This window comes from Chrysochloris asiatica, unplaced genomic scaffold, assembly GCF_000296735.1.
Source record: "Chrysochloris asiatica unplaced genomic scaffold, ChrAsi1.0 scaffold00004, whole genome shotgun sequence".
NCBI lineage: Eukaryota > Metazoa > Chordata > Mammalia > Afrosoricida > Chrysochloridae > Chrysochloris > Chrysochloris asiatica.
The window spans coordinates 760,083-782,300 of record NW_006408522.1 but is presented as its reverse complement, the minus strand read 5'-3'; the positions used below and the strand labels follow the sequence as shown (position 1 = coordinate 782,300).

The 22,218-nt window shown below is 43.5% G+C and overlaps 1 protein-coding gene across 1 annotated transcript in view; it reads left to right on the top strand.

Annotated features, from left to right (window-relative positions):
• Positions 1-22,218, top strand: part of IQCH (IQ motif containing H) — a 188,320-nt gene that overhangs the window by 55,658 nt on the left and 110,444 nt on the right. Inside the window, exons 6-7 of the mRNA XM_006831840.1 lie at positions 7,700-7,820; positions 18,316-18,602. Coding sequence (XP_006831903.1) covers positions 7,700-7,820; positions 18,316-18,602 — 408 coding nt within the window. The remainder of the gene's footprint in view (positions 1-7,699; positions 7,821-18,315; positions 18,603-22,218) is intronic.

Here is a 22,218-nt window from a genome sequence, read left to right as displayed (position 1 = left end):
CCTATACAGGGTTGCTATGAATTGGAACCAACTCGATGGTACTTAACAACAGCAATTCCTCCATTTAGGCATATCAGAAGCCTCTATCAAGCAGAGCATCTAGGCAGATTCCTTGGTTTTCTCTGATGACCATCCAATAATGCCTGATGTAGAAGATTGGAGGTGATTAGTTAAAAAGTTATTTTACTTACCACTGCAAACTTAGCAAAGAAGTTCCTAAAATCAAATATGAGTTTCAGTGGGATTGATATTGAGAGCATTCTAATTTGTATTCCTTCTTTCTCCTCTCCATTCTCCGCAATACACACACATGCACATACTTGGAATTTACTTGGTTCAGAAATGAACTCTCTGGAGTTTGAAGTCGCTCTAGTCAGTAGGGCAGTATTAAATTGGATATGCTAGCGGCTTCCCCTGAGATCAGCTGAATTTCCTGCAGCCAAATATCTCTTCCTTCAAATTGACACTTTCTTGATAGGAAATGAGAGAGAACTGAGAGGCAAGGCCCAGATTTGATAGACTAGAATCTCTAGGATGCATTGGCCAGACTCTTGGAGGCTCTATAACTTTTGCTGATCTCTTGGAACCTTCCTAGGTCATGCCTTTGCTGATGTGCTCTGAGGGGTCATTGTGGCCACTGGACAAAGAATGAGCAAGCCTGTGCTGGGGTTCAGATGGGGCTACAGCTTCTCCTACAGGAACTGAGCTGGAGCATCCAATTCACAAAGACCAGCATGGCCAGAGCTCATGCACTCATTGTCGTATGAAAATCTGGAGTTCTGGGTTTTTCAAAAAATTAAGAATATTTTTCAAACATTTATTTATCATTCACAAGATACATATTTTTCTTCTCAACCCCTGCCCCAAAATCATTAGCTCTAAATGATCTGCTCAATGAATTCCATTCTCTTGATGCCAATCACTGGAAGAAACTTGCTAACTAGGAATTTCACAAGTTTGTAAGACACAGAAGATTGCACCCCACTGGCTGGCTGATAGCAGATATTACACACTCACACACACACACTTTGGGAAGGTAGAATAGGGAGAAAGGAAGTAAGTTAGCCAGTGGTTTGCCAACCCCATTGCTTCCTGCCTTCAATCATGTTTCAGGAAAGCACCCTGGAGGCTTGAGTGAGTAAGCTAACATAAGCCGCTTCATTCTAGGTGTCCCAGTTTCCCAACTGTCATGTGAGGGAAATAATACTGTGTTTGCCTACCTCAGAGTGTTGCTGTAAGGGGCAAATGAAATAACAAATGTGACAAGAGAAACTGCTTTACAAATATTGCCTCTAATGATTTACATGAATGCCGGGGTTTGTTTGGTTTGTGTGGCTTTATGTGTTTATCTGTGGTTTTATGTGCCTAAGTTTGTTCTGGACAGAAAATCTGAATAGCCACAGATTTCCCTTGCCAGCATCTGCCCTTAAAGTTGTGATTATTACATTAGAGTTATGAGAAATAATTATCACTAGACAACAGCATCTCCCCCAAAATTGAGCCCAGACATCTAACATTGATAGGCAATTTGCAGCCACTGGGACCTGTTGCTTCGAAGGGAAGGCAGTGTTCTTAGTTTGTTTTGTGACTTCTGGGATATTACCTTTGCTCCTGGATATAATGAATGCTGCCTGAACCCCCAAGTTTACAAGTAGGTTCAGAGTCCCCAGCAGAAACTGTCATTGAGGGTTGTTTTTGTTGTTGTTGTTGATAAGTGCTATTGGGTTGGTTCCTATTCATAGCCACCCAGTATAGAGTTTCTGAGGAGTGGCTGGTGGGTTTGAACTGCCGACCAGTACATTATTCTGCAGCACCACACTATTTGCAGTGCTAAAAACGAAGCTCTTATACAAGACTGTCTCTTTACTTCATCTTGCATACATGAGCTGGAAGCCCTGTTGTTTTCTTTTGGGAGAGATGTAGATAGACAGTTAAGTTAATTCAAAAACAGTTGCAGAAGCACATTGACAGGGAGCTGCTTGAAATTCAAACCAGATTCAGAAGATGTGGAATGAGGGATATCATTTGTTGATGCCAAGTGGATCTTGGCTGAAAGCAGAGAATGCCAGAAAGATGTTTACTTGTGCTTTATTGACTATGCAAAGACATTCAACTCTGTGGATCATGACACACTGTGGGTAACATTTTGAAGAATGGGAACTGGAGAACACTTAGTTGTACTTATACAGAACCTGTGTTCACAGACCAGGAGGTAATCATTCAGAAAGACCAAAGGGACACTGAATGGTTTAAAATCAGGAAGGGTGTGCACCAGGATTGTATCCTATACTGAGCAGATAATCTGAGAAGCTGAACTATATGAAGAAGAACATGCATCAGTATTAGAGAAAGGCTCATTAACAACCTGTGATATGCTGGTGACATAATCTTGCTTGTTGGGAGTGAAGAGGGCTTGCAGCACTTGCTGATGAAGATCAAAGACTACATACAGCCTTCCGTATGGATTATAACTCAAGATAATGAAAATAGAAATCATCACAACTGGACCAATAAACAACATCATGATAAATGGAGAAAAGATTGAAGTTGTCAAGGATTTCATTTTACTTGGATCTACAATCAACGCTCATATAAGCAGTAGTTAAGAAATCAAACGGTGCATTGCATTGGCCAAATCTGTTGCAAGGGACCTCTTTAAAGTGTTAAAAGGAGCAAAAATATCACTTTGAGTACTAAGGTGCACCTGACCCAAGCCATGGTATTCTCAATAGCCTCATATGCACATGAGAACTGTCCAATGAATAAGAAATACCAAAGAAGAATTGATATATTTGAATTATGGTGTTGTCAAAGAATATTGAAAGTACCACGGACCGTCCAAAGAACAAACCAGTCTGTCATGGAAGAAGCACAACCAGAATGCTCCTTAGAAGGGAGGGTGGCAAGACTTTGTCTTGGGTACTTTCCACATGGTATCATGAAGGAACAGTTCCTGGGAAAGGACATGCTGTTTGATAAAGTGGTGGGTCAATGAAACAAAGGCAGACCCCCAACGAGATGGATTGACACAGCGGCTGCAACAATAGACTCAAATGTAACAATTGTGAGGCTGGCCTGGGAGCAGGCAGTACTTCCATAGGTTGTGCATAAGGTCACTGACTGTGAGTTGAAACAGATTGATGGTATCTAACAACAGCAGAAAGACGATTCAGGAGCCCCGAGGCACACTGGTTAAAGCATTCCTTTGGGAAAAAAGATGTAACAATCTGCTCCTGTAAAAATGACAGCTTAGAAAACCGTATAGGGCAGTTCTACTTTGTCTTATAGAGTTGTTACAAGTTGGAATCTGCTTGGTGGCACACAGCCGCAGTAACAGATAGAAGCACGATTCTGTCTTTACTGGTACTAAGCCCGTTCTTCAGATCATCTGTATAGTTCATATCAGACACTTTCAAAATACAGACGTGAAGTGACTGGTCAGTACCCCCCTCACTATTCCTCTCCAGGAGTTAATAATCGCCCCAAGCTGCCTCAGTGTGCCCCTGTACCCCTAGTGAAAGTCACCCACAAGTGCCTTCAGCTGTGTACTTCTCATGATGGCACATGACTCATCCTCCAGATTCCTGCTGCAGTCTCTCCTCAAGGAAATTTACCCTCTTGCTGTGGCTCCGTGCATAGCAAACATACAGTGTCAAGGCAGAATGGTTCCTTTTATAAGCAGGGGCATGGCGACAGCTTGGCAGTGTCTGGATGCCACACACGAGAAAAATCCTCGAGCGTTAATTCTTTGGCCTCACAGAGCTTGTTGCATCTGAGATGACACTTCATAAATGCCACCTCATTCATCTTCTCGGTGCCCCTAGAGGCAGGGGATCCCATAAAATCAGCCCAGGTGGTTCCGAAGTGGTCATCCCCCCAGGTAGTTCCAGGGCAGCAAGTTCCTGTTGTGAGGTGTCACACTGCTCTTATTCTGTAACTTCCGCTGTTACACACGGGGGTCTCTCTCTACCCACCATCATGATTCATTCCATCAATGTTTACTGTTCCCTGTACCAGGTACTGGAGAGACAGAACTCAAAGCCACCTCTATGCCATTCAAGGAGCCCTGATAGCATAGTGGATTATGCATTAGGCTGTTCAGTCAGCAGTTCAAATCCACCTGCCCCTCTGTGGGAGAAAGAGGGGACTTTCTGCTTCCGTAAAGATACATAACCTCAGAAGCCATACATCTACCACGGAAGATGGAGAGCACTGAGAGAGGACACAGACTTCCTGAAGGAGGTGTGACTAGAGCTAACTCAGAAATCTGGCTAGGGAGGAGAAACAAGAAGGAAGGTTTAGGAAGGAGAAAGAGCCAGGGCAGTGTAGGGGATGCTGGGATCTGAGAGGAAGGAGAGATGGCCAGATCATAAAGGGCCTTGTTTGTGTTTGTGCTGAGGAGTTTGGACTTGATCTCAATTGAATGAGTTTTAAGGTTTAGCTAGGAAGACTTTCCCCTGCTTCTTCACTACTTCCTCTTCATCCCCCTTCCAGACACATAAATATTGCCCCCACCCACCAAACACATAGACACTCCCCCCTCACCAAACATAAACACTCCCACCCACCCACCCACCAGGAAGTGTCTGTAAAGGCTCCAGCTGCAGCATCCTGCCATCATTAAATCCATGGATGAATGGATGGATAAATGAATGAATGATTTCAGCTTAGACTGTATAGATGTGAATGGCCATATGGCAGGTGGTTTAGTGACCTACCATAACAAAACACCTACACAGTGGATGGCTTTAAAGAATAGAAACTTATTTTCTCAGTTCTGGAGCTTAAGTCCAAATCACAGTCTCAGCTTTGCCCATTCCTTCCATAGACCTAGACCTCTCTCCTTTTCTCTGGTGGCATTCCTTAGCACTCCTTTGCTACTTATTGACGCATCTTCCCATGGCATCTTCTGTGTGTGTGTGTGTGTCCATGTCTTTTTTCCCTTTTTATAGTTACCACTCAAAAGGGATTAAGTTGAGGACTATCCTCCATCCAGCCTCATTAGCATAACTGAAGAAAACCTCTGTTTCCAAACAGGGTCACTTTCACAGGTGTGAGGGTGGTTTTTGTCAGCGGATTCAAACGCATGGTGAGCCATGTATGACAGAGCAGAACTGCTCCACTGAGTTTTCTTGGCTATGATCTTAACATCAGTTTGCCAGGCCACTTCTTCCGTGGTACCTGTGGGTTGGTTTCGAGCTGCCAACCATAACGTTAGTAGTTAAGCACAAACTGTTTGCACCACCTAGGGACCTTACAGGGTGTTAAGACTTCAGATCTTTGGGATGAGGGAGGGCACAGTTCAATCCATGAATAGGGTAGATGGTGGAAAATTTTTCAGAAATGGGCCAGAGAAGGGCCTTTTCATTAAAGCAGAACAAAGAAGCAGCCTCCGCTGTCCTAGGAGAGTCTTGATGTGCAAGGCTTCTTGCCTTGATTCCATTATTCCTGGGGCAGGTCAGTAATCTAAAGCTGTGCTTCATGGTCCTAGCTTTGGGCCACTTCATGAATCAGAGACAAGTAGCCTTCTTGGCAAGAGTTGAGTGGCTTCAAGAGAAACATCTATGAAGCAGAATGATGGTATTGGATGACAGCACTCAAAGAAGGAACACAGAGGGGATCTAGGTTACTGGAGTTGTGTATTGCATGTGCTTGTCTCTGGTTTAGAGGCAGGGCTTTGGGGCATTTCAGTAAAGATGAGAGGACACATCACTTTGGGCCGGATATGAAGGTGGGAAAGACACATTGCTTTGACAGCAGTTTTCCCTGCCTCTTCAGGACGATGTGCAAGCTCCTGGCATGAGTCTGCTTCCCCAGCCCTTCCCCAGACCTCCCCCCCTGGGCAGTGAGTCATCCAGAACCAAGAGTGCACCAGAATGTTCTGGATATTTCAGAAATGATTCCAATTATTTAGACCTGCATGGAGTATGGAGTACACCCTCAGGGTCCTGGTGTGACTTAATGTACTGGACTGCAAAGTCGATATCATTCACAAGGTAGGCGGTTCAAGTTCACCAGCCACTCCTTGGAAACCCTGTACAGAGTCAATATGGGTTGGAACCAACTCGATGGTACTTAACAACAACAGCAAGACTACACTCTTGGACTCCTGTAGGATAAGCACTCTACTGCAAGATTGGTTTGAACCACAAGGTCGGTGGTTCAAGCTCACCAGCCACCCCTCAGAAACCCTATACAAGGTCGTTCTGAGTCGGAATCAACTAGATGGCACTTAACAACAACAGAGTAGACTCAGATGTTTGTTTTCTATTGTATATTTTCAAAGAGTACTAGACCCAAAAGGGTCCAGATGTCCCAAGGAATTGAGAGCCAGGGAGGACTTGGGTGAGGAGGCAATCGCTGTTTAATGCTGGAGAAAATGGAAATAAATGAGCATGCAGATGATTTCTAAGATTCCTTTTAACCCCAACCCTCTTGCAAAACTGATGCTTTTCTAATTCCTCCAAATTACTCTGTGATCACGCTGAGACTCAGAAGTTGCTCTGCACCCTAAAGCAAGTCTGAGGTTTTCTTGTCCAGGTCCTGTATTTTATAATGCCCATCAAATTGTTTTGTATCCAGTGGCTTACCCCACGTCTGGCAAAATAAAATCTCAAGAGATAACTTCTATTTCAAAATTGTTTCACATAGTCTAACAGGAAAGAGTATTGTAATTTATGACATTAAAAAAAAAACAAAAAAAAAAAAACAAAAAAAACCTACTGGCAAATGGAGGCCTTTTATATCAAAAAGCCCGAGGGGTTCCAACTGTTGTCATGGTGAGAAGAGGCTCTGTAGTCTTTGGGTTATTGCAGTGATGGTATCAGGCCAACATCTCTCATCTGTTGTTAAGTGCTGTCAAGTCAGTTCTGACTCATAGCAACCCTGTATAGGGTTTCCGAGGAGCAGCAGGTGAATTTGAACTGCTGACCTTGCGGTTCAAGCCAACCTTGTAGTCCAGTGCTTCTGTTACAACATCACATCAGGGCTCCATATCTCATTTCGGCAGATGAAACTCTGGCCTAGTGCAGGGATGCCAGGCAGATTGAGGCTCTTGCCTAAAATCCCATCTTTACAGCTCCAGCCCATAGTTTAAGGCCTTGATCCCATACCCAGGCCCACCACTGACTGGGAGAAGACACAGATTAAAGATATGGAGATGCCACAGAAATACAAGGGTCTTCAAAAAGCTTATAGAAAAATGACATTATCTTTCCATTCCATTGTTCCACAGACTTTCTGAAGTCGCCTCATATTTTGCCAATTTTGTCATCTCTCCCAGGGTCAGTTCTGTTAGGGTCATAGAATAAAATATGTTCCAGTCTGAAGGGGCGAGAGACAAGCTAGTTGACCCTACATTTTACATAAAGGAAAACTGAGTCCCAGAGTTGGGAGGACACTCACTTGGTCACAGGCTGCCGTAGGTGGGAACCTGGGTGTCCTGACTCCCATACAGAAGGCCCCTTTTCGGAGACAACAGGCATCACGTTCAGTTTTTTCAGGGGCCAAATCGCATTTGAAAGATGAAAACTGAAATGGCTGGAAAACTAGAGAAAATTTTCAAAATGGCTTTCTGACTCTGGGTAAACAGTAACCACCTTTTTTTTGCCTGTTGGAGGCCTGGTTTTTAATCACTCCACAAGCAGTTTTCATTTCTGGAGTAAAATTGCTTGTGGTTCTATTTAATTTGTTTCTGCAGGAGCCAGCTTTGGTGAAGATCTCTGAGGAGCTGGCGGGTATTTTAGCACAGCACGTACAGCCAGTCAATGAGAAACGGTTCCCGACGTGGGGGAGATTCCTCCAAACATTTCTCAGTCAAGGTAAATAAGACTGTAAAGTTTCTGGTGAGGATTAGTCGTTATACAACCCTGAATTCTAGTGTTGGGTCAACCTAGGGCCAATTTAAATACCTTGCATTCCTTGTATCCGTTTCGGGGGGAGGGGGGGGGAAATGTTCTACTCTGAGTAGACGTTTTTCTTTTTTTGAACTTTGTCTAAATATTTATCTTGCACCCAGCCTCGTAAGTAAATAGGAACTGCATGTACCTAGCATGATGTGCATAGCTCAAGGTCCCAGGCTGTTGTGTTATTTTTTTCCTTCTGCACTATAGACTTCTCCTGAGAGGTGAACTTTGGAACCAGGTGACCTTGAGCAAGGATCTTAAATCTTTGTCGACCCAGTTTCCTTACTTACCTGCTTACCAACTCACAGGGTTGTTGTGAGCATTCAATAAAATACAGAGATGAAAGTTTCTACCATGGAGCCAGACATAAAACGTTAATTCCCTTTCCATTTTCTGTTGTTAAGTGCCAGTTCTAACTCATAGTTACCCTGTATAGAGTTTCCGAGGAGCAGTTGGTATGTATGAACCACCAACTTTGTGGTTAGCAGCTCAGTGCTCATCCTACATACAGTGCCACACTAGGACTCTGTTTTCTAGGGGAGCAAAAATAGACTTTGTTTCAGTTCTTAAAAAAAAAAAAAAAAATCAACTCCCTTCGAGTCAATTCCAACTCAGAGTGAACCTATAGAACAGGGTAGAACTACTCCTTTAGCTTTTCAAGAATAAATCTTTACTGGAGCAGATGGCCTTATCTTTCTCCCATGGAGTGACTGATGCATTTGAACTACCAACCTTGGGGTTAGCAACCCAAAGCTTAACCTCACTACATCAGCAGAACACCTTTCCAGTTCTAAAGGTAACCTGGAAAAACAAACCACTGAGTGAATTTCGACCCATGACACTTCCACGTGTTGTAGAATAGAGCTGCTTCATAGGGTTTTTTTGACTGTAATCCTTACGGAAACACATCTCCATTCCTTTCTTCTTCAGTCCACCTAGATGGAGTCAAACCACCAACCTTTAGGTTTGTAGTGAACTGTGACCCAATTGCACGAGCCAGGCCCAGGCTTTTGTTTCTTTTTAAAGGCAGATTTACTGAGTTTTTGGCAAACGTTTACACAGAAAATTCCCATCTAACAATTTCTAGACAAATTGTTCAATGATATTATTAGTTACATCGTTCACAAGGTGTCAGCGTTCTCTTTAAGTGGGTCTCATTGTTCCATTTCCAGTACTCTACTCTCCCTGACCACTTAGCTCTTCATCTTTACTTTATAATAATTGCTGAGTTTTTAGCCTGGCCTGTGGTCTGAAGGGAGAATTTCCACTTAAGGGTCCTCTGAACTGCAAGGTAGATTTGAACCTCAAGGTCAGCGGTTCAAACTCACCAGCTACTCCTTGGAAACACTATATAGGGTCGCTATGAGTCGGAATCGACTCGAAGGCACTTAATAACAAAACAGTCCAGAAAACAACCACAGCCTCCATTCCCCTCATTATACTCATCCTAATGCATCTTCATTTTCTAACAATTCAGAAGATCCAGGAGTTGGTATGCTGCTGTGGGTTAATGCACTGGACTGCAAAGTCTGTTTGAACCACAAGGTCGGCAATTCAAGCTCACAGCCGTTCCTTGGAAACCCTCCACAAGGTCACTATGGGTCGGAATCGACCTGACAGCACTCAACAAAACAACAGGAGGTCCAGGAATAATGGACTACATGGAGGCAACGGAGCTCGGCTCCATTCACAGAGGTCCATGAGCAAGTGCTACCCATGCAGGACCCCTCAGTCTCTAGAAGGTTAACAGTCTAAAACAGACATTCTTACCTGGTAACCCACACAGCCAATAGAGAGGACTTGGCTGACCGATCTCAGGAGTCTTCCCTCCATTCTAGTCCCTGCTGGTCTGAGCACCACAGTCTACAAGACTGCTGACTATCCAAGACCCACTGCCTCACAGGGACCCTAGGACACAGTGAAACAGCCCCGTAGGTCTCTTTTTGTAGGTTTTGAATTGTTTCCAATGCTGTATCTATCTTATTTGATTGTTTCTTTAGCGCTTTCCTGACTTCTTCCTTATTTTTCTCAAATAAAGTGTTTTGAAACATTTTATAATCATTTTTCTGAATTCCTTCTCAGGCATTTCCAAGGCCTGCCCTCCTTCCAGAATGCAGTCCAGGTCTACCTCTAGGTCATTTGTCTCAGACATTTTATTTTTATCTTGTTTCTGGACGTGCTGATATGGTCATCTGCTTTTGCTTCTTGGACATGTTTAGTGTTTATCTGTGGCCTTAATACTTAATTGAGTATGTGTTTTGGTATTTTTTATGCTTTGTGATTGCTTCCAGGAAGATGTGATCAGGATGTGGGCTTCCCTTTTCACTCTTCTTATTGCTTAACTCAGAGTAACTTTCACAGGTGTTGTCTGTTTCCCTGGTATATGGCAGTTGGTATTGATTCTTGCCTGGGTTTTGGTGTTTTATAGCGTGTGATTGTAGCTTGGCTATATGGCAGCAGTTGCTGACTCACTTGTGCAATATATGGAGAGAAAGAGTCCTCCAAAGGTAGAAGGGGGAGCATATAAAAGCAAAACAGCACCAGGGAAGAAAAACCAAGAGGAAAAACAACAACAACAACAAACAAACCAAACAAAAAAACAGCAACAACAAAAACTAGACTGAATACTGTAGTCTATAATCACAGAAAAGGGAGAGGAGAGAGAGAAGAAAAAAAAAAAAATCTGTATCCTAATATGAGTATGACTTTCATGTCCTCTCTTCAGCTTCTTGCTTTCAAAGCTGCCTGAGAGATTTCAAGATGCCGCTGTGGGTTATTATGCTATACCTCAGGCTTTAATTTAATTTCTGGCCTGTTTTGTTTTTAAACTCTTTCCCTCTCTACAGCCCTGTCGTGCCCTTTCCCGCATTAAAACACAAACAAACAAAAAACGTTCAGGGCCTGCTCTTGGGCTGAGTATCTGTGCGCATGCGTGGCAGAAGAACGCACCAGTGGTGAAGGGGGAGGGTGTCCACTTGCTCAGGCTCCCCCCTCTAGTCACCAGAACGGAGGTGCGCAAACAGTGGGCACACCAATGAACAAATACCAAAAAAAAAAAGAAAATCAGAACAAAGCAAAACTGACAAAGTGTATTGTCCACCTTTGCTCCAAGGGTCCCGCGGCATTTTTCCCGTGGTGTTTCTGCTCCCCTGCTTGCTCTTGCTGTTTAGTCTCACCCAAGATGTTGGCTCTGGGCCTCTGAGCCCGACTAATTCAAAAGTACGCGATTTCTTACTTCACCTTCAATTTCCACAAGCTATAAGCCTTCAAACTTTTAAAATATTCCTAGCTCTGTGGTTCCGAGTTTTGGAGCTCTGCCCTGGATCTGCTTTGCCTGGTATTGTGTGGTATTACTGATGGCGAACTTCACTGCACCTCCACCCTAGCCGCCATCCCCCATAGGGTCTCCAAGGTGGTAAAAAAGCAGACGGCCACACCTTTCTTCCTCAGAACGGCTGGTGGGTTCAGATGGCTGACCTTTCGGTTAGCAATCAAGCACTTTAACCAATATACCACCAGGGTTCCTTTCACGTATGTCCCGAGGAAAGCAAAGAGAAGGGTAGGAGCCAAACCCTGTAAGAAGAGTTCAGGAAAGAGGATATGGTCAGCTTTTTACAAGATTGAGATCTGATAGCAGCCTCCAGGGACTAACACTTTTTGAAGTGCTAGTTACAATGATGATGATATGAACTGAAGGAACTGTCAGCTGGTAACAGAGGTCGGTGGGGGCAGCACAATGAGGAGAAAAGCAGACGGTGCTTCCTGTGTGCCAGGCATTATTCTAAGCACACACATAATATGTGATTTTATCCTCTTAACTACTGAGATGGGTACCATTGTTGCTTTCTTTTATAAAGGAAGAACCTGAGGTATGAAAGATTAAATAACTCAGCCCATATCACACTGTGACAGAGCCAGAAAGTTCCCAGGAGTTATAATAGAGCCAGAGGGTGGATCCTGGTGTGGTACTGTAGGAACCAACCTGACGGCACATAACAACAACAACACCCTAGCTCAGAGCATGGGAAAGGGCAGATCTGATGGTTGTTGGAAAACACTGGCTGGAACAGGGGTGCAAATGTAGGGTGGTGGTTAGTGTGCTGTAGAGTCAGTTCTGACTCCTAGAGACCCTGCATAGGGTTTCCAAGGCTGTAAATGTTTACGGGAGCAGAAAGCCTTATCTTTCTCCCACAAAACAGCTGGTAGTTCCAAACTGATGACCTTGGGGTTCACAGCCCAACTTGTAACCACTACGTTACCATTGCTCCTTGGAGGTAGGGTGGGGAGATTTCTAGTGTGTATCTCATTAATGAATTATTTAAGCAAGGGATTGGCTGGTCAGCCATATCACAAGCATGCTGAAAAGGACTTCTTCACTGAGAGGGGGTTTGTGCTACATGACCTCCAATGTCCTCTCAGATGGAAAACTAAATTGCAATGACAAAAAAAAACCACACACACAACTAAACATAAGAGTCAGCCAGATCCAAAGGAACAGATACCTACAACAAAAATTGGTCAAAGGGGAGTTGGGGTGGGGATTGTTTTTCAGATGAGAGGGAAGGATTGTAAAGGTCTCCAGAGTGTAAGGAAGTTTTTAGATCTTCCAACATCAACCTGCAAAGCCTTCCTCTAAAATATTTCTTTTCATCTAAGTTGTATAAAGCAGGAAGTGTTTTCTCAGCCATTGTCTGACCTGAGCTATAACAGAACTACAAGCTAAGACTTCATCTATGCCTTTGGCTCATCTCTATCTTTTCTTCTCAGCCACATTGTAAACACCGTGCTTATTTATGAGAGGCAGGACAAGCTTTACTGATGCAGTTTTATAGATGCAGAAACTGACGCTCAGCACTGGAAGTGACTAGGGCAAAAATAAGCGGTGAATGGGAATCCGAGTTAGAGTCTCCAATGGTAGCAAGTCTCAAAAATCTGATTCTTGGAAGCTAATGTTTGCACATACAGCAGGTCCCGCATAAATGTTTACTGAATGGGTAGGGACATCACCCCAGGTTTCCTAACTATAAGACCACTATCTCCCAACCATCTTCTAATATTGCCAATTTCATGGCATTTCTGCAACTCTCAAGGGTACTTAACTACAGCCACAAAATGTGCTGCAGATTTGATTTATGTATCGCCATGGGATTATATCAAAGGCAATAAATATACTATTTTTTAAAAAAAGGTGAATTCGTTACTTTGAAAGGAAAAAGAATCAGCAGTGAAAAGACTATGGTCATGATGCTGACAATACAAATTAGCTTAATTGAAATAAAGTAATCTTGTAAATGATAGAGGATAAAATTTCCACTGAAGCACTATCTTGCAAAGCATGTTGTTGTGTGCTGTCAAATGGTTTCAAGCTCCGAATGTCCCTATGTTACAGAGTAGAACTGCCTACTTTGTAGTAGAACTGCTTTTTTAGCCTGTGTAGAGTCCTGGTATGGTGCTGTAGGATAAGCACTGGACCGCAAGGTCAGTTTGGACCCCAAGGTCAGCGGTTCAATTTCACCAGCCGCTCCTTGGAAATCCTTTGCAGGGGCGCTATGAGTCAGAAACGACTTGATGGCGCATAACAACAACAGCAATCTTTATGGGAGCAGAGAGCTGGGACATTCCTCCCCCTGAGTCACTGGGTGAGTTTCATTGTGCCTCTAGTGCTCCTTTCTCAAAGGTGTGATGCTGTAGGATAAGCACAGGGCTGTTAACCACAAGGTCGGCGGTTCAAATCCACCAGCCACTCCGTGGAAACCCTATACAGGGTCTCTATGAGTCGGAACCAACTGGATGGCACTTAACAATAACAAATCCACAAAGTTAACTGAATCAGAAACTCTGCTTTGTTGTTACTTACTTTGTGAAGTCCCCAACAACTAGGATTTAGGCGTAGCACACACAAGCTGGCCTCATTTGAAAAAAAAAAGGACATCCTGAGCCAACCAACTGAATCGCTGTGTACTCTTCAGTATCAATCAGTTGCCTTCCCAAACTCAGCTTTCATGAGGACCAGCTCCAGCCAAATTTATAGACATTTAAGGACAATGTCTTTTGTATGGAGTAACAGATGGCTGCAGTTTGAGAATTGCTAAAAATCTCAGAATTTAACCATACTGTTCAACATGCTGTTGAAAGTGCCTGACTTGTACCTGTGGGCAAAGTCACCCCTCTTTTCCCCACCCAGCACATTTGTGAAATGCAGATCAGTTTTATCTTAAAGCCATCAGGGTCCACAGCTCCTCTCTCTAGGGAACACTTAGTTGTTTTTACTTACAAATTATCTAACTCTTTACATATATGTGGTTGGTTTGTTAAAATGTTTTGTAGAAAAGACATAGATAAAAATCAAGGTCATTTGCATTATATTATAAAATAGACACTGGAGGGGGAGAGAAAGGAATAGCGAAAAGCATCACCATAGAAAGCTTGTAAGTCCGTCTTCTGCCTATAACTGATTGGAATACCTAAAATGGGGCTACAAGGTGCCCAGTGAAGGAGGCTTCCTGCGGAGCCTCTGCAATACATAAGACTGTAGGTGGAAGCCTGAACCACATCCAGATCTCCAGAGATGGGAGATTCCCGCTTGAAAGGACAAGCAGACCAACCTGGAGTGGCTAGAAGAACAGAAGATGCTTCTTGAAAGAAAGACCTACAGGAAAAATATAAAACAACATAGGCAGACCGACTGTTACTACAAGAACAAGCAACATGCTTGCCCAGGAAACATCAAGACAAGTGGTCGGGTCCCCTCAGTGCAAACTTCCTTCCAAGACTAAGACTCAGTGGGAATACACGCTGTGATTGGTGACCACGCTTGACACCGATAAGGGGAAGTGAGGGAAAAACAGCGATGAAGCAGTGACCTAAGCCCTACAACGTTCAATAGACTTCTGTGAACCCGGGTGAAGTCCTGGTTGGCCAGCAGTGTGGCAAGACCTGGGGACTCTTGGGCCCAGAGTCAGTGACATAGCCACAAAGGACTAGAGTGGAGAATGAAGTATCCAGCTGATAAGAAGAGAGGGCATATGCATAAGAACACCCACACTTGCAGATAATACCCACTTATCCTGGCTTCAGTGAGTATTCTCATACAATTTGATGAACTTGACCTACACCTATGGAAGCAGTAGCTCAAAAGAGGGAACAAGTCCTTACAGCAAGAATCATTCCCACACCCTCCACACACAGAGTAGACAGGGATGGGCAACTTGGACATTGGCTACCCAAAATGGGGGGTGGGGGGCTACAAAGGCAAGAAGTGACTGGCTTACAAGCTTTCAAGAGGGAACCTAGATCCAGAGGGCATGGAGGAAAGTAGAATTTCCAGTGAGTAGTATTCAATCTGTCTAGGCGGGGTTGATGCAATGAAATGCAGACGGGTCTCTTGTGATACAATATTGAATAATTGTTATCAGGACTGATTGTGAGGGTTGGAAATGTAAAGGTAGATGTTTTATAGCAAGGAGGGGAGTGATTGACTTTTCAGTCTAGGAGCGGAGGTCCCTAGGACCTTCAAGGGAGAAGAGCAGAGAGCGGGACCCTACCCAGAGAAGCAGTGATGCCTGAAATGGAGCCAGAGATGATGACGTGGAGCGATGAAGCAGCTGGAGACTTTAGATCCAGAGAGGGAAAATGACTGGGTGCTGAAGACCTGGGGGGTACGGGGGGAAGGATTGCATGGAGGGGATTGTAACCATGGCAATGAGAGACAAAATACGATAGAATGAATGTAAAACTAATGTTCTCCCATGTAAACTATCACATAATTCACAATAAAGCATTAAAAAAAAAAATCAAGGTCATAAAGCTAGCCTACACAATTAGTCAGTGCATTGTGTTATGGTATTGTATGATAAGCACTGGACCGCAAGGTCAGATTGAATCTCAAGGTTGGTGGTTCAGATCCACCAGTTGCTCCTCAGAAACTCTATACAGGGTCACTATAAGTCAGAACTGATTCAACAGCACTTAACAACAATACTGTTGCTATAAGCATCAAATTTACTTTATGTTTTTTGGTATTCCAAACAAAAGTAGATGAAGCTAAATACTCTAAAGCTCTCATTATCTATAAGGAGGAAGCACAATTCTGCCTCAAAAGAAGCAACATCTCCCAGCTTTCTCTCTATATCTATTTTTTTTTTTAAGTTTTAAAATAGGCTTTATATATATAGGAGTTCTCTGGATAATGTATTGTTTCCTTGTGCCTGATTAAAACCCAAACCTGTCGAATCTTCAAAAAGTAGTGAAGTTGAGCACTGGTCACCAACAGTTGGTCACCAAGATACAAATTGGCCTATGGGCAGTTAATTCCCCCTGAGGAATTTGCCCATAGTCCTTGGCTTATCCTTTATGTAATGAATGGCATGGGCATGTACCAGTGATCCTGTTTTGTTATGTCTTCTTAATCATGATCAGAATTCAAGCTGCCATTCATTAAGCCTTACTACATGCCAAACATTGGGCAAATACTTCAGCTGCAATCTCTCTAAAACTCACAATCATTCAGTAAGGTAGGTTTTATATAATTTATATATATATGGGCTGCTAACCTCAGAGTCAGCAGTTAGAAACGACAAGCTGTTCCATGGGAGAAAGATGAGGCTTTCTGCTCCCGTAAAGATTTGCAACCTCAGAAACCCTGTACGGAGTTGCTATGAGTCAGAACTGACTCCATAGCACATAATACTTATATAAATACATATATAAATACATATATATGTTGTTGTTGTTGTTAAGTGCTATGGAGTTGGTTCCGACCCATAGCGACCCTGTATAGAGTGTCTGAAGAGCAGCTGGTTAACTTGAACCACCAACCTTGGGGGTCACGCTAACTTTGCAGTCTAGTGCATTAACCCATAGTACCATACCAGGACTCCGTATATATATATAATATATATGTTGTTGTTGTTAAGTGCCGTCGAGTCGGTTCCGACCCATAGCGACCCTGTACAGGGTTTCCGAGGGTGTAAATCCTTACGGGAGTAGAAAGCCTCATCTTTCTCCCGCGGAGCGGTTGGTAGTTTCGAACCACTTACCTTAAGGTTCGCAGCCCGATTCGTAACCACTACGCTACCAGAGCTCCTAATATATATATATATGTGTGTGTGTGTGTGTGTGTGTGTGTGTATTTATATCTAGATATATGTATTTATATCCACATATAGAGAGAGAGGGAGCCCTGGTGTGGCACTGTGGGTTAACGCGCTAGACTGTAAAGTCAACTTGAGCCGCAAGGCCGGCAGTTCAAGCTCACCAGCCACTCCTCGGAAACCCTATACAGGGTTGCTATGGGTCAGAACTGACTGTTGTTAACAACAACAACAACCTATATATAGAGAGAGAGATAAATACATATTTATATCCATTTTACAAATGAGAAAAAGTGTTGCAGACTGTGTAGGCCTGGTCAGAGGTTCGAGGCCCTATAGGCCCGAGTGTAACAGATCTAGCCACTTGGCAGTTAATGGCAAATTGTTTTCCATCTTAATATCTGGTTATATTTTATTAATTGCAGATATGAGCTCTTATTATCCACAGAGAAATATTAGAACCCCCTAAAGCCGAGACTGTGAAGGTTGCAAGGTCAAGCCTTCCTCCAAAGGATTAACTAAAAATACCTTAGCTACTTCTCGGTTCTTTGTTCTATAGACAAAGAACCCATCCTCCCTAATCCCTTTTCCAGGTGCAGCCCATTCACCTGGGCATCTCCAGTCCTCCTGAAAACCTGGCTCAGGAAGCCGAAGCAGCAGGACTCCGCCCAAGCTGTTGTCCTTACCTCTCACCTTCCCCAAACTGAGCTCAGGGGCTATAGATATGTTAATTGAGCCTGAGAAACCAAGTTGCTGGCCTGGGATTTGAACCAGCAAAGTACGATGTAAAGTTACCTGAATGTCTGGAAAATTACTGATGTTAGCTGTATCTTGTTTTAGTCCCTCCCAGCTTGGTGTGAAGCTCCTCCTCTAAATAAAACAGAGGCCCAGGCCTCCCCAGGTGTGCATTACAAGATGGAGGGCATGCAGTAAAGATTGCAGGGCAGTGAGTTGCTGCCTGCAGAGGCCACGATGCCTGTACTCCCAAGTCTGCCCACTAGTGATGTATCCACCCTGGCTTTGGGGTGCCTCATTGTCTCCCTCTTTCTGTCTGTCTGTGTATTCTTTTGCTATCTCTATCGCTGCTGGATCTCCCCTCCTCTTGAACCAAACACTCATGAACAACACAACTATGTCGAGGTTAGACCCCGACAGAAAAGGAAGTAGTTCCAGGAATCAAAGTTGCTTGCCCATTGTTTCTTATAACAAGATTTCAGGGTCTGAGCCCCACCCAGCTGCCAAGTGTATGTGCTCTTACCCTCAATGAGCAAAGTCCCCGTGAATCCATCCTTTGACCTACTCCATGCTTTTCCCACCAGGGGGCGTGATCGAAGCATTCCCACCTGCAGAAAGTGTCACCAACCTCACAGTGGACATGCTGATAGAGCCCAACGGAGTCATCAGGATGCTATCAACGGGGGACCAGTTCCATGCAGAGAGCCCCTTGATCTCCTCTGGTACCACCTTGCCTCAGACCTCAGTAGATCCCCAAGTTCTCCATTCTCTGTGCCTCCAAATTGGAAATGCCTGCAAAATGAGAGATGTGGTTGGTTACTTCTCTATAGACCTGGTGACTTTTATTGATCCAAGCACCATGGAGCAGCAGGTGAGCTGAGTAGATGTCAGATGAAACACTAAATGAGGTAAAAGCACCATTGCCTCCTCACCCATGCTACAGGGAGAACAAGGGAACTTCTGAAATCTGCTGCTCCTCTCAGGAGCTGACTTTGTAAATTCATCATTTATGTCATCCATGGCAGCTCACATGGAACCAGGCTTTCTGTCTGGAAATGTGGGATCAGGGTCATCATGCCGGGTACAGTTTGAGTTTCAATGACTGAATCTCATCGCACAGACATCTGTCACCTGGGCCCTCAATTCTGCATGTGAGTGCTGTCCCTGTGTTTTACCTCAAAACTACTTTCTGTCTTGCGGGGAGATAGCCTGTCTAAAGTTTGCTCTTAAGTAGAAAATTGGTCACTCAAAAGGAATGAAAAGTCTTTGTTCTTTTTCCTTTTCTTATCAGTATTTTACAAACAACTTAGGCCATCAGTTTTTTCTTTAAAAAAGATTATGGGGTAAATATTTCAGAAATATACAAAACTAAAAATAATATAATGAACATATGTGTCACAACCCAGCTTAAAAAATAAAGTGGTGCCAACACCAATTAAGGGATCTTGGTGTGGTACTGTAGGATAAACTCTGGACTGCTAACTGCAAGGTAGGCAGTTCAAAGTCACCAGTTGCTCCTCAGAAACCCTATACAGGGTAGCTATGAGTTGGAACTGACTCAATGGCACATAACAACAATTCCAGTTCTGTGTACTTAGCCCCAATTGTATGGTCCCTGTTCCTCCTAGACATGGTCCCTGCCTTACATCTGGAGTTTTGACTTCCTTTCTTATCTTCCATTCTTACTATACATGGTTGCATTTCATAAATAATAGATGCTTTCATTTTAAATTTTTCTTTAACTTTTATTTAGTCAATATTATCTTTGTGCAATTAATTATGTGCATATTGTGTGACTCTGACACTAATATTCTGGATAAATAACATTTAACCTTTTTGTTTGGGTATTTTTCAAAATGATAGTATTTACATTCACTAGCACTTCCCAGAGTTCTAATGTGGTGCTACAGGATAATGCGCTGGACCGCAGGTTGGTTTGAATTGCAAGATTCACAGTTCAAACTCACCAGCCAGTCCTTAGAAACCGTATACTGGGTTGCTATGAGTCCAGACCCTATGCAGGGTTGCTATGTGTCGGAACCAACTCAATGGCATTTAACGACAACCACTTCACAGGACTCGTTTTTTAAATGTTCAGTTGCTCCTCTTTTCCTGTGGGGTGACCCAACCTCAGTCTAAAGGATGACATGGGCCTCTGCCCTCCCTCTTGTGATATCCTTTGGCCACTCAGCATTTTAAATAGACTTTAGTTGTTTTATGTTCATTATTCTCCGTTTTATGGTTCTCCATTTCCATCAGAGGGTGGTTTCAAAGTGAGAGTTTATGTTTTTGGCAGTTTTCAGCTTGTTCAATAACCATTCTCCATTTGCCTTTCCCTGCCCTCCCCCTGGTTTTACATTCCATTCTCAGCACTGCACTTTGAGAGAGAAAGGACAAACTGAAGGGCATTCAGAGATCTATCCGAAGTTAGGGGAGGATGGGAACAGCGCCCCCTGGTGAAGGAACTGGGTGGCAGGGAGGCAATGGAAGTTACAGCAGGGGAGGCTGCCCTCCCCAAACACTTGTCAGCAGGAAGCATTAAATCTGTGGTCCCTGAGGTAGGAGAGAGGATGAAGTAGCCGGACAGTTAGAGTTTTTGCTTGAGTTCAGTATAGAGATAATTGCACACAGCAGGGAGAGGGATCTTCTCCAAACACAGAGTTGGCCTGTCCCTGGGCTTAACACCCTTCAGGCTTCTAGGATAAAGGCTGTGCACTTCACCTGGCTGGTCCCAATAGCCTTACCTGCCATTGGTCCAGCACCACCACCACAGGATTTTACATGTGCTGCCTCTCTAACAAAACTGCTCTTGCCTGCTCCTTGTACCTGGTTAACCCCGTTCCTATCCATCACATTTCAGCTCAAGCCCCACTCTCTCAGGGAAGCCTTTTCTGACCTTCCAGTCATAGGCTGTCACATCAGTGCCATCGTGAACCTCTCCCTCATTAAAATGATCCCAGTTGCAATTTTTATCTAATTAATGTCTGACTTGTTCTCTAGACTGTAAGCTCCCTGAGGAGACATGTTGTTGTTAGGTGCCATCGAGTCCGTACCAACTCATAGTGACCCTATACACAACAGAACGAAACACTGCCCGATCCTGGGCCAACCTCATGATTGTTGCCCTGCTTGAGCCCATTGATGCTGCCTCTTGGCCAATCCATCTCGTTGGGGGTCTTCCTCTTTTTCTCTGACCCTCCACTTTACCAAATATGATATCCTTCTCCAGCGACTGGTCCCTCCTGGCAATATGTCCAAAGTATGAGAGACGAAGTTTGGCCATCTTGGCCTCCAAGCAGTACTCTGGCTGCATTTCTTCCAACACAGATCTGTTGGTTCTTTTGGCAGCCCATGTCACTTTCAATATTCTCCCCCAACACCATGACTCAAAAGCATCAATTCTTCTATGGTCTTCCTTATTCTCTGTCCAACTTTCGCACGCATATGAGGTTATTGAAAATACCATGCCTTGGGTTAGGCGCACCTTAGTCCTCAAGCTGACATCTTTGTTCTTCAACACTTTTAAAAGGTCTTGTGCAGCAGGTTTGCCTAATGCAATATGTCGTTTGATTTCTTGACTGCTGATTTAATAAGTATTGATGTTTGATCCAAGAAGAATGAAGTCCTTGACAACTTCAATTTCTTCTCTGTTGATAAGAATGTTGTTTATTGGTCCAGGGTGAGGATTTTTGTCTTCTTTACATTGAAATGCAATCCAAACCTAAGGCTGTGGTCTTTGCTCTTCATCAGTAAGTATCTTAAGTCCTCTTCACTTTCAGCAAGCAAGGTTGTTAATGAATCTTCCTCCAATCCTGATGCCATGTTTTTCTTCATATAAGCCAGCTTCTCGGATTATCTGCTCAGCATACAGATTGAATACATATGGTGAAAGAATACAACCCTGTTGCAAACCTTTCTTAATTTTAAACCATTCAGTGTCCCCATGTTCTGCTCAAACAACTGCTTCTTGATCCATGTACAGATTCCTCATTGGCACAATTAAGTGTTCCGGAATACTCATACTTTGTAATGTTGTCCATAGTTTGTCATGATCCACACAATCGAAAGCCTTTTTGTAGTCAATAAAAAATAGTAAACAACTTTCTGGTATTCTCTGCTTTCAGCCAAGATCCATTGGACATCAGCAATAATATCCCTTGTTCCACGTCCTTTTCTGAATCCAACTTGAATTTCTGGAAGTTCTCTGTCAGTGTATGCTTGCAGCTGTTTCTGTATTACCGTTAGTAAAACTTTACTCACATGGGATTTCAAAGAGATTGTCTGATTATTTCCGCATTCCATTGGGTCACCTCTCTTTGGAATGGGCACAAATATTGGATCTCTTCCAATCAGTCGGCCAGATAGTTATCGTCAAAATTTCTCAGCATAGATGAGTGAGTGCCTTCAGTGCCGCCTCACTTTCTTGAAAGATTTCAATTTTTATTCCATCAATTCCTGGTGCCTTGTTCTTTGCCAGTTCCTTCAAT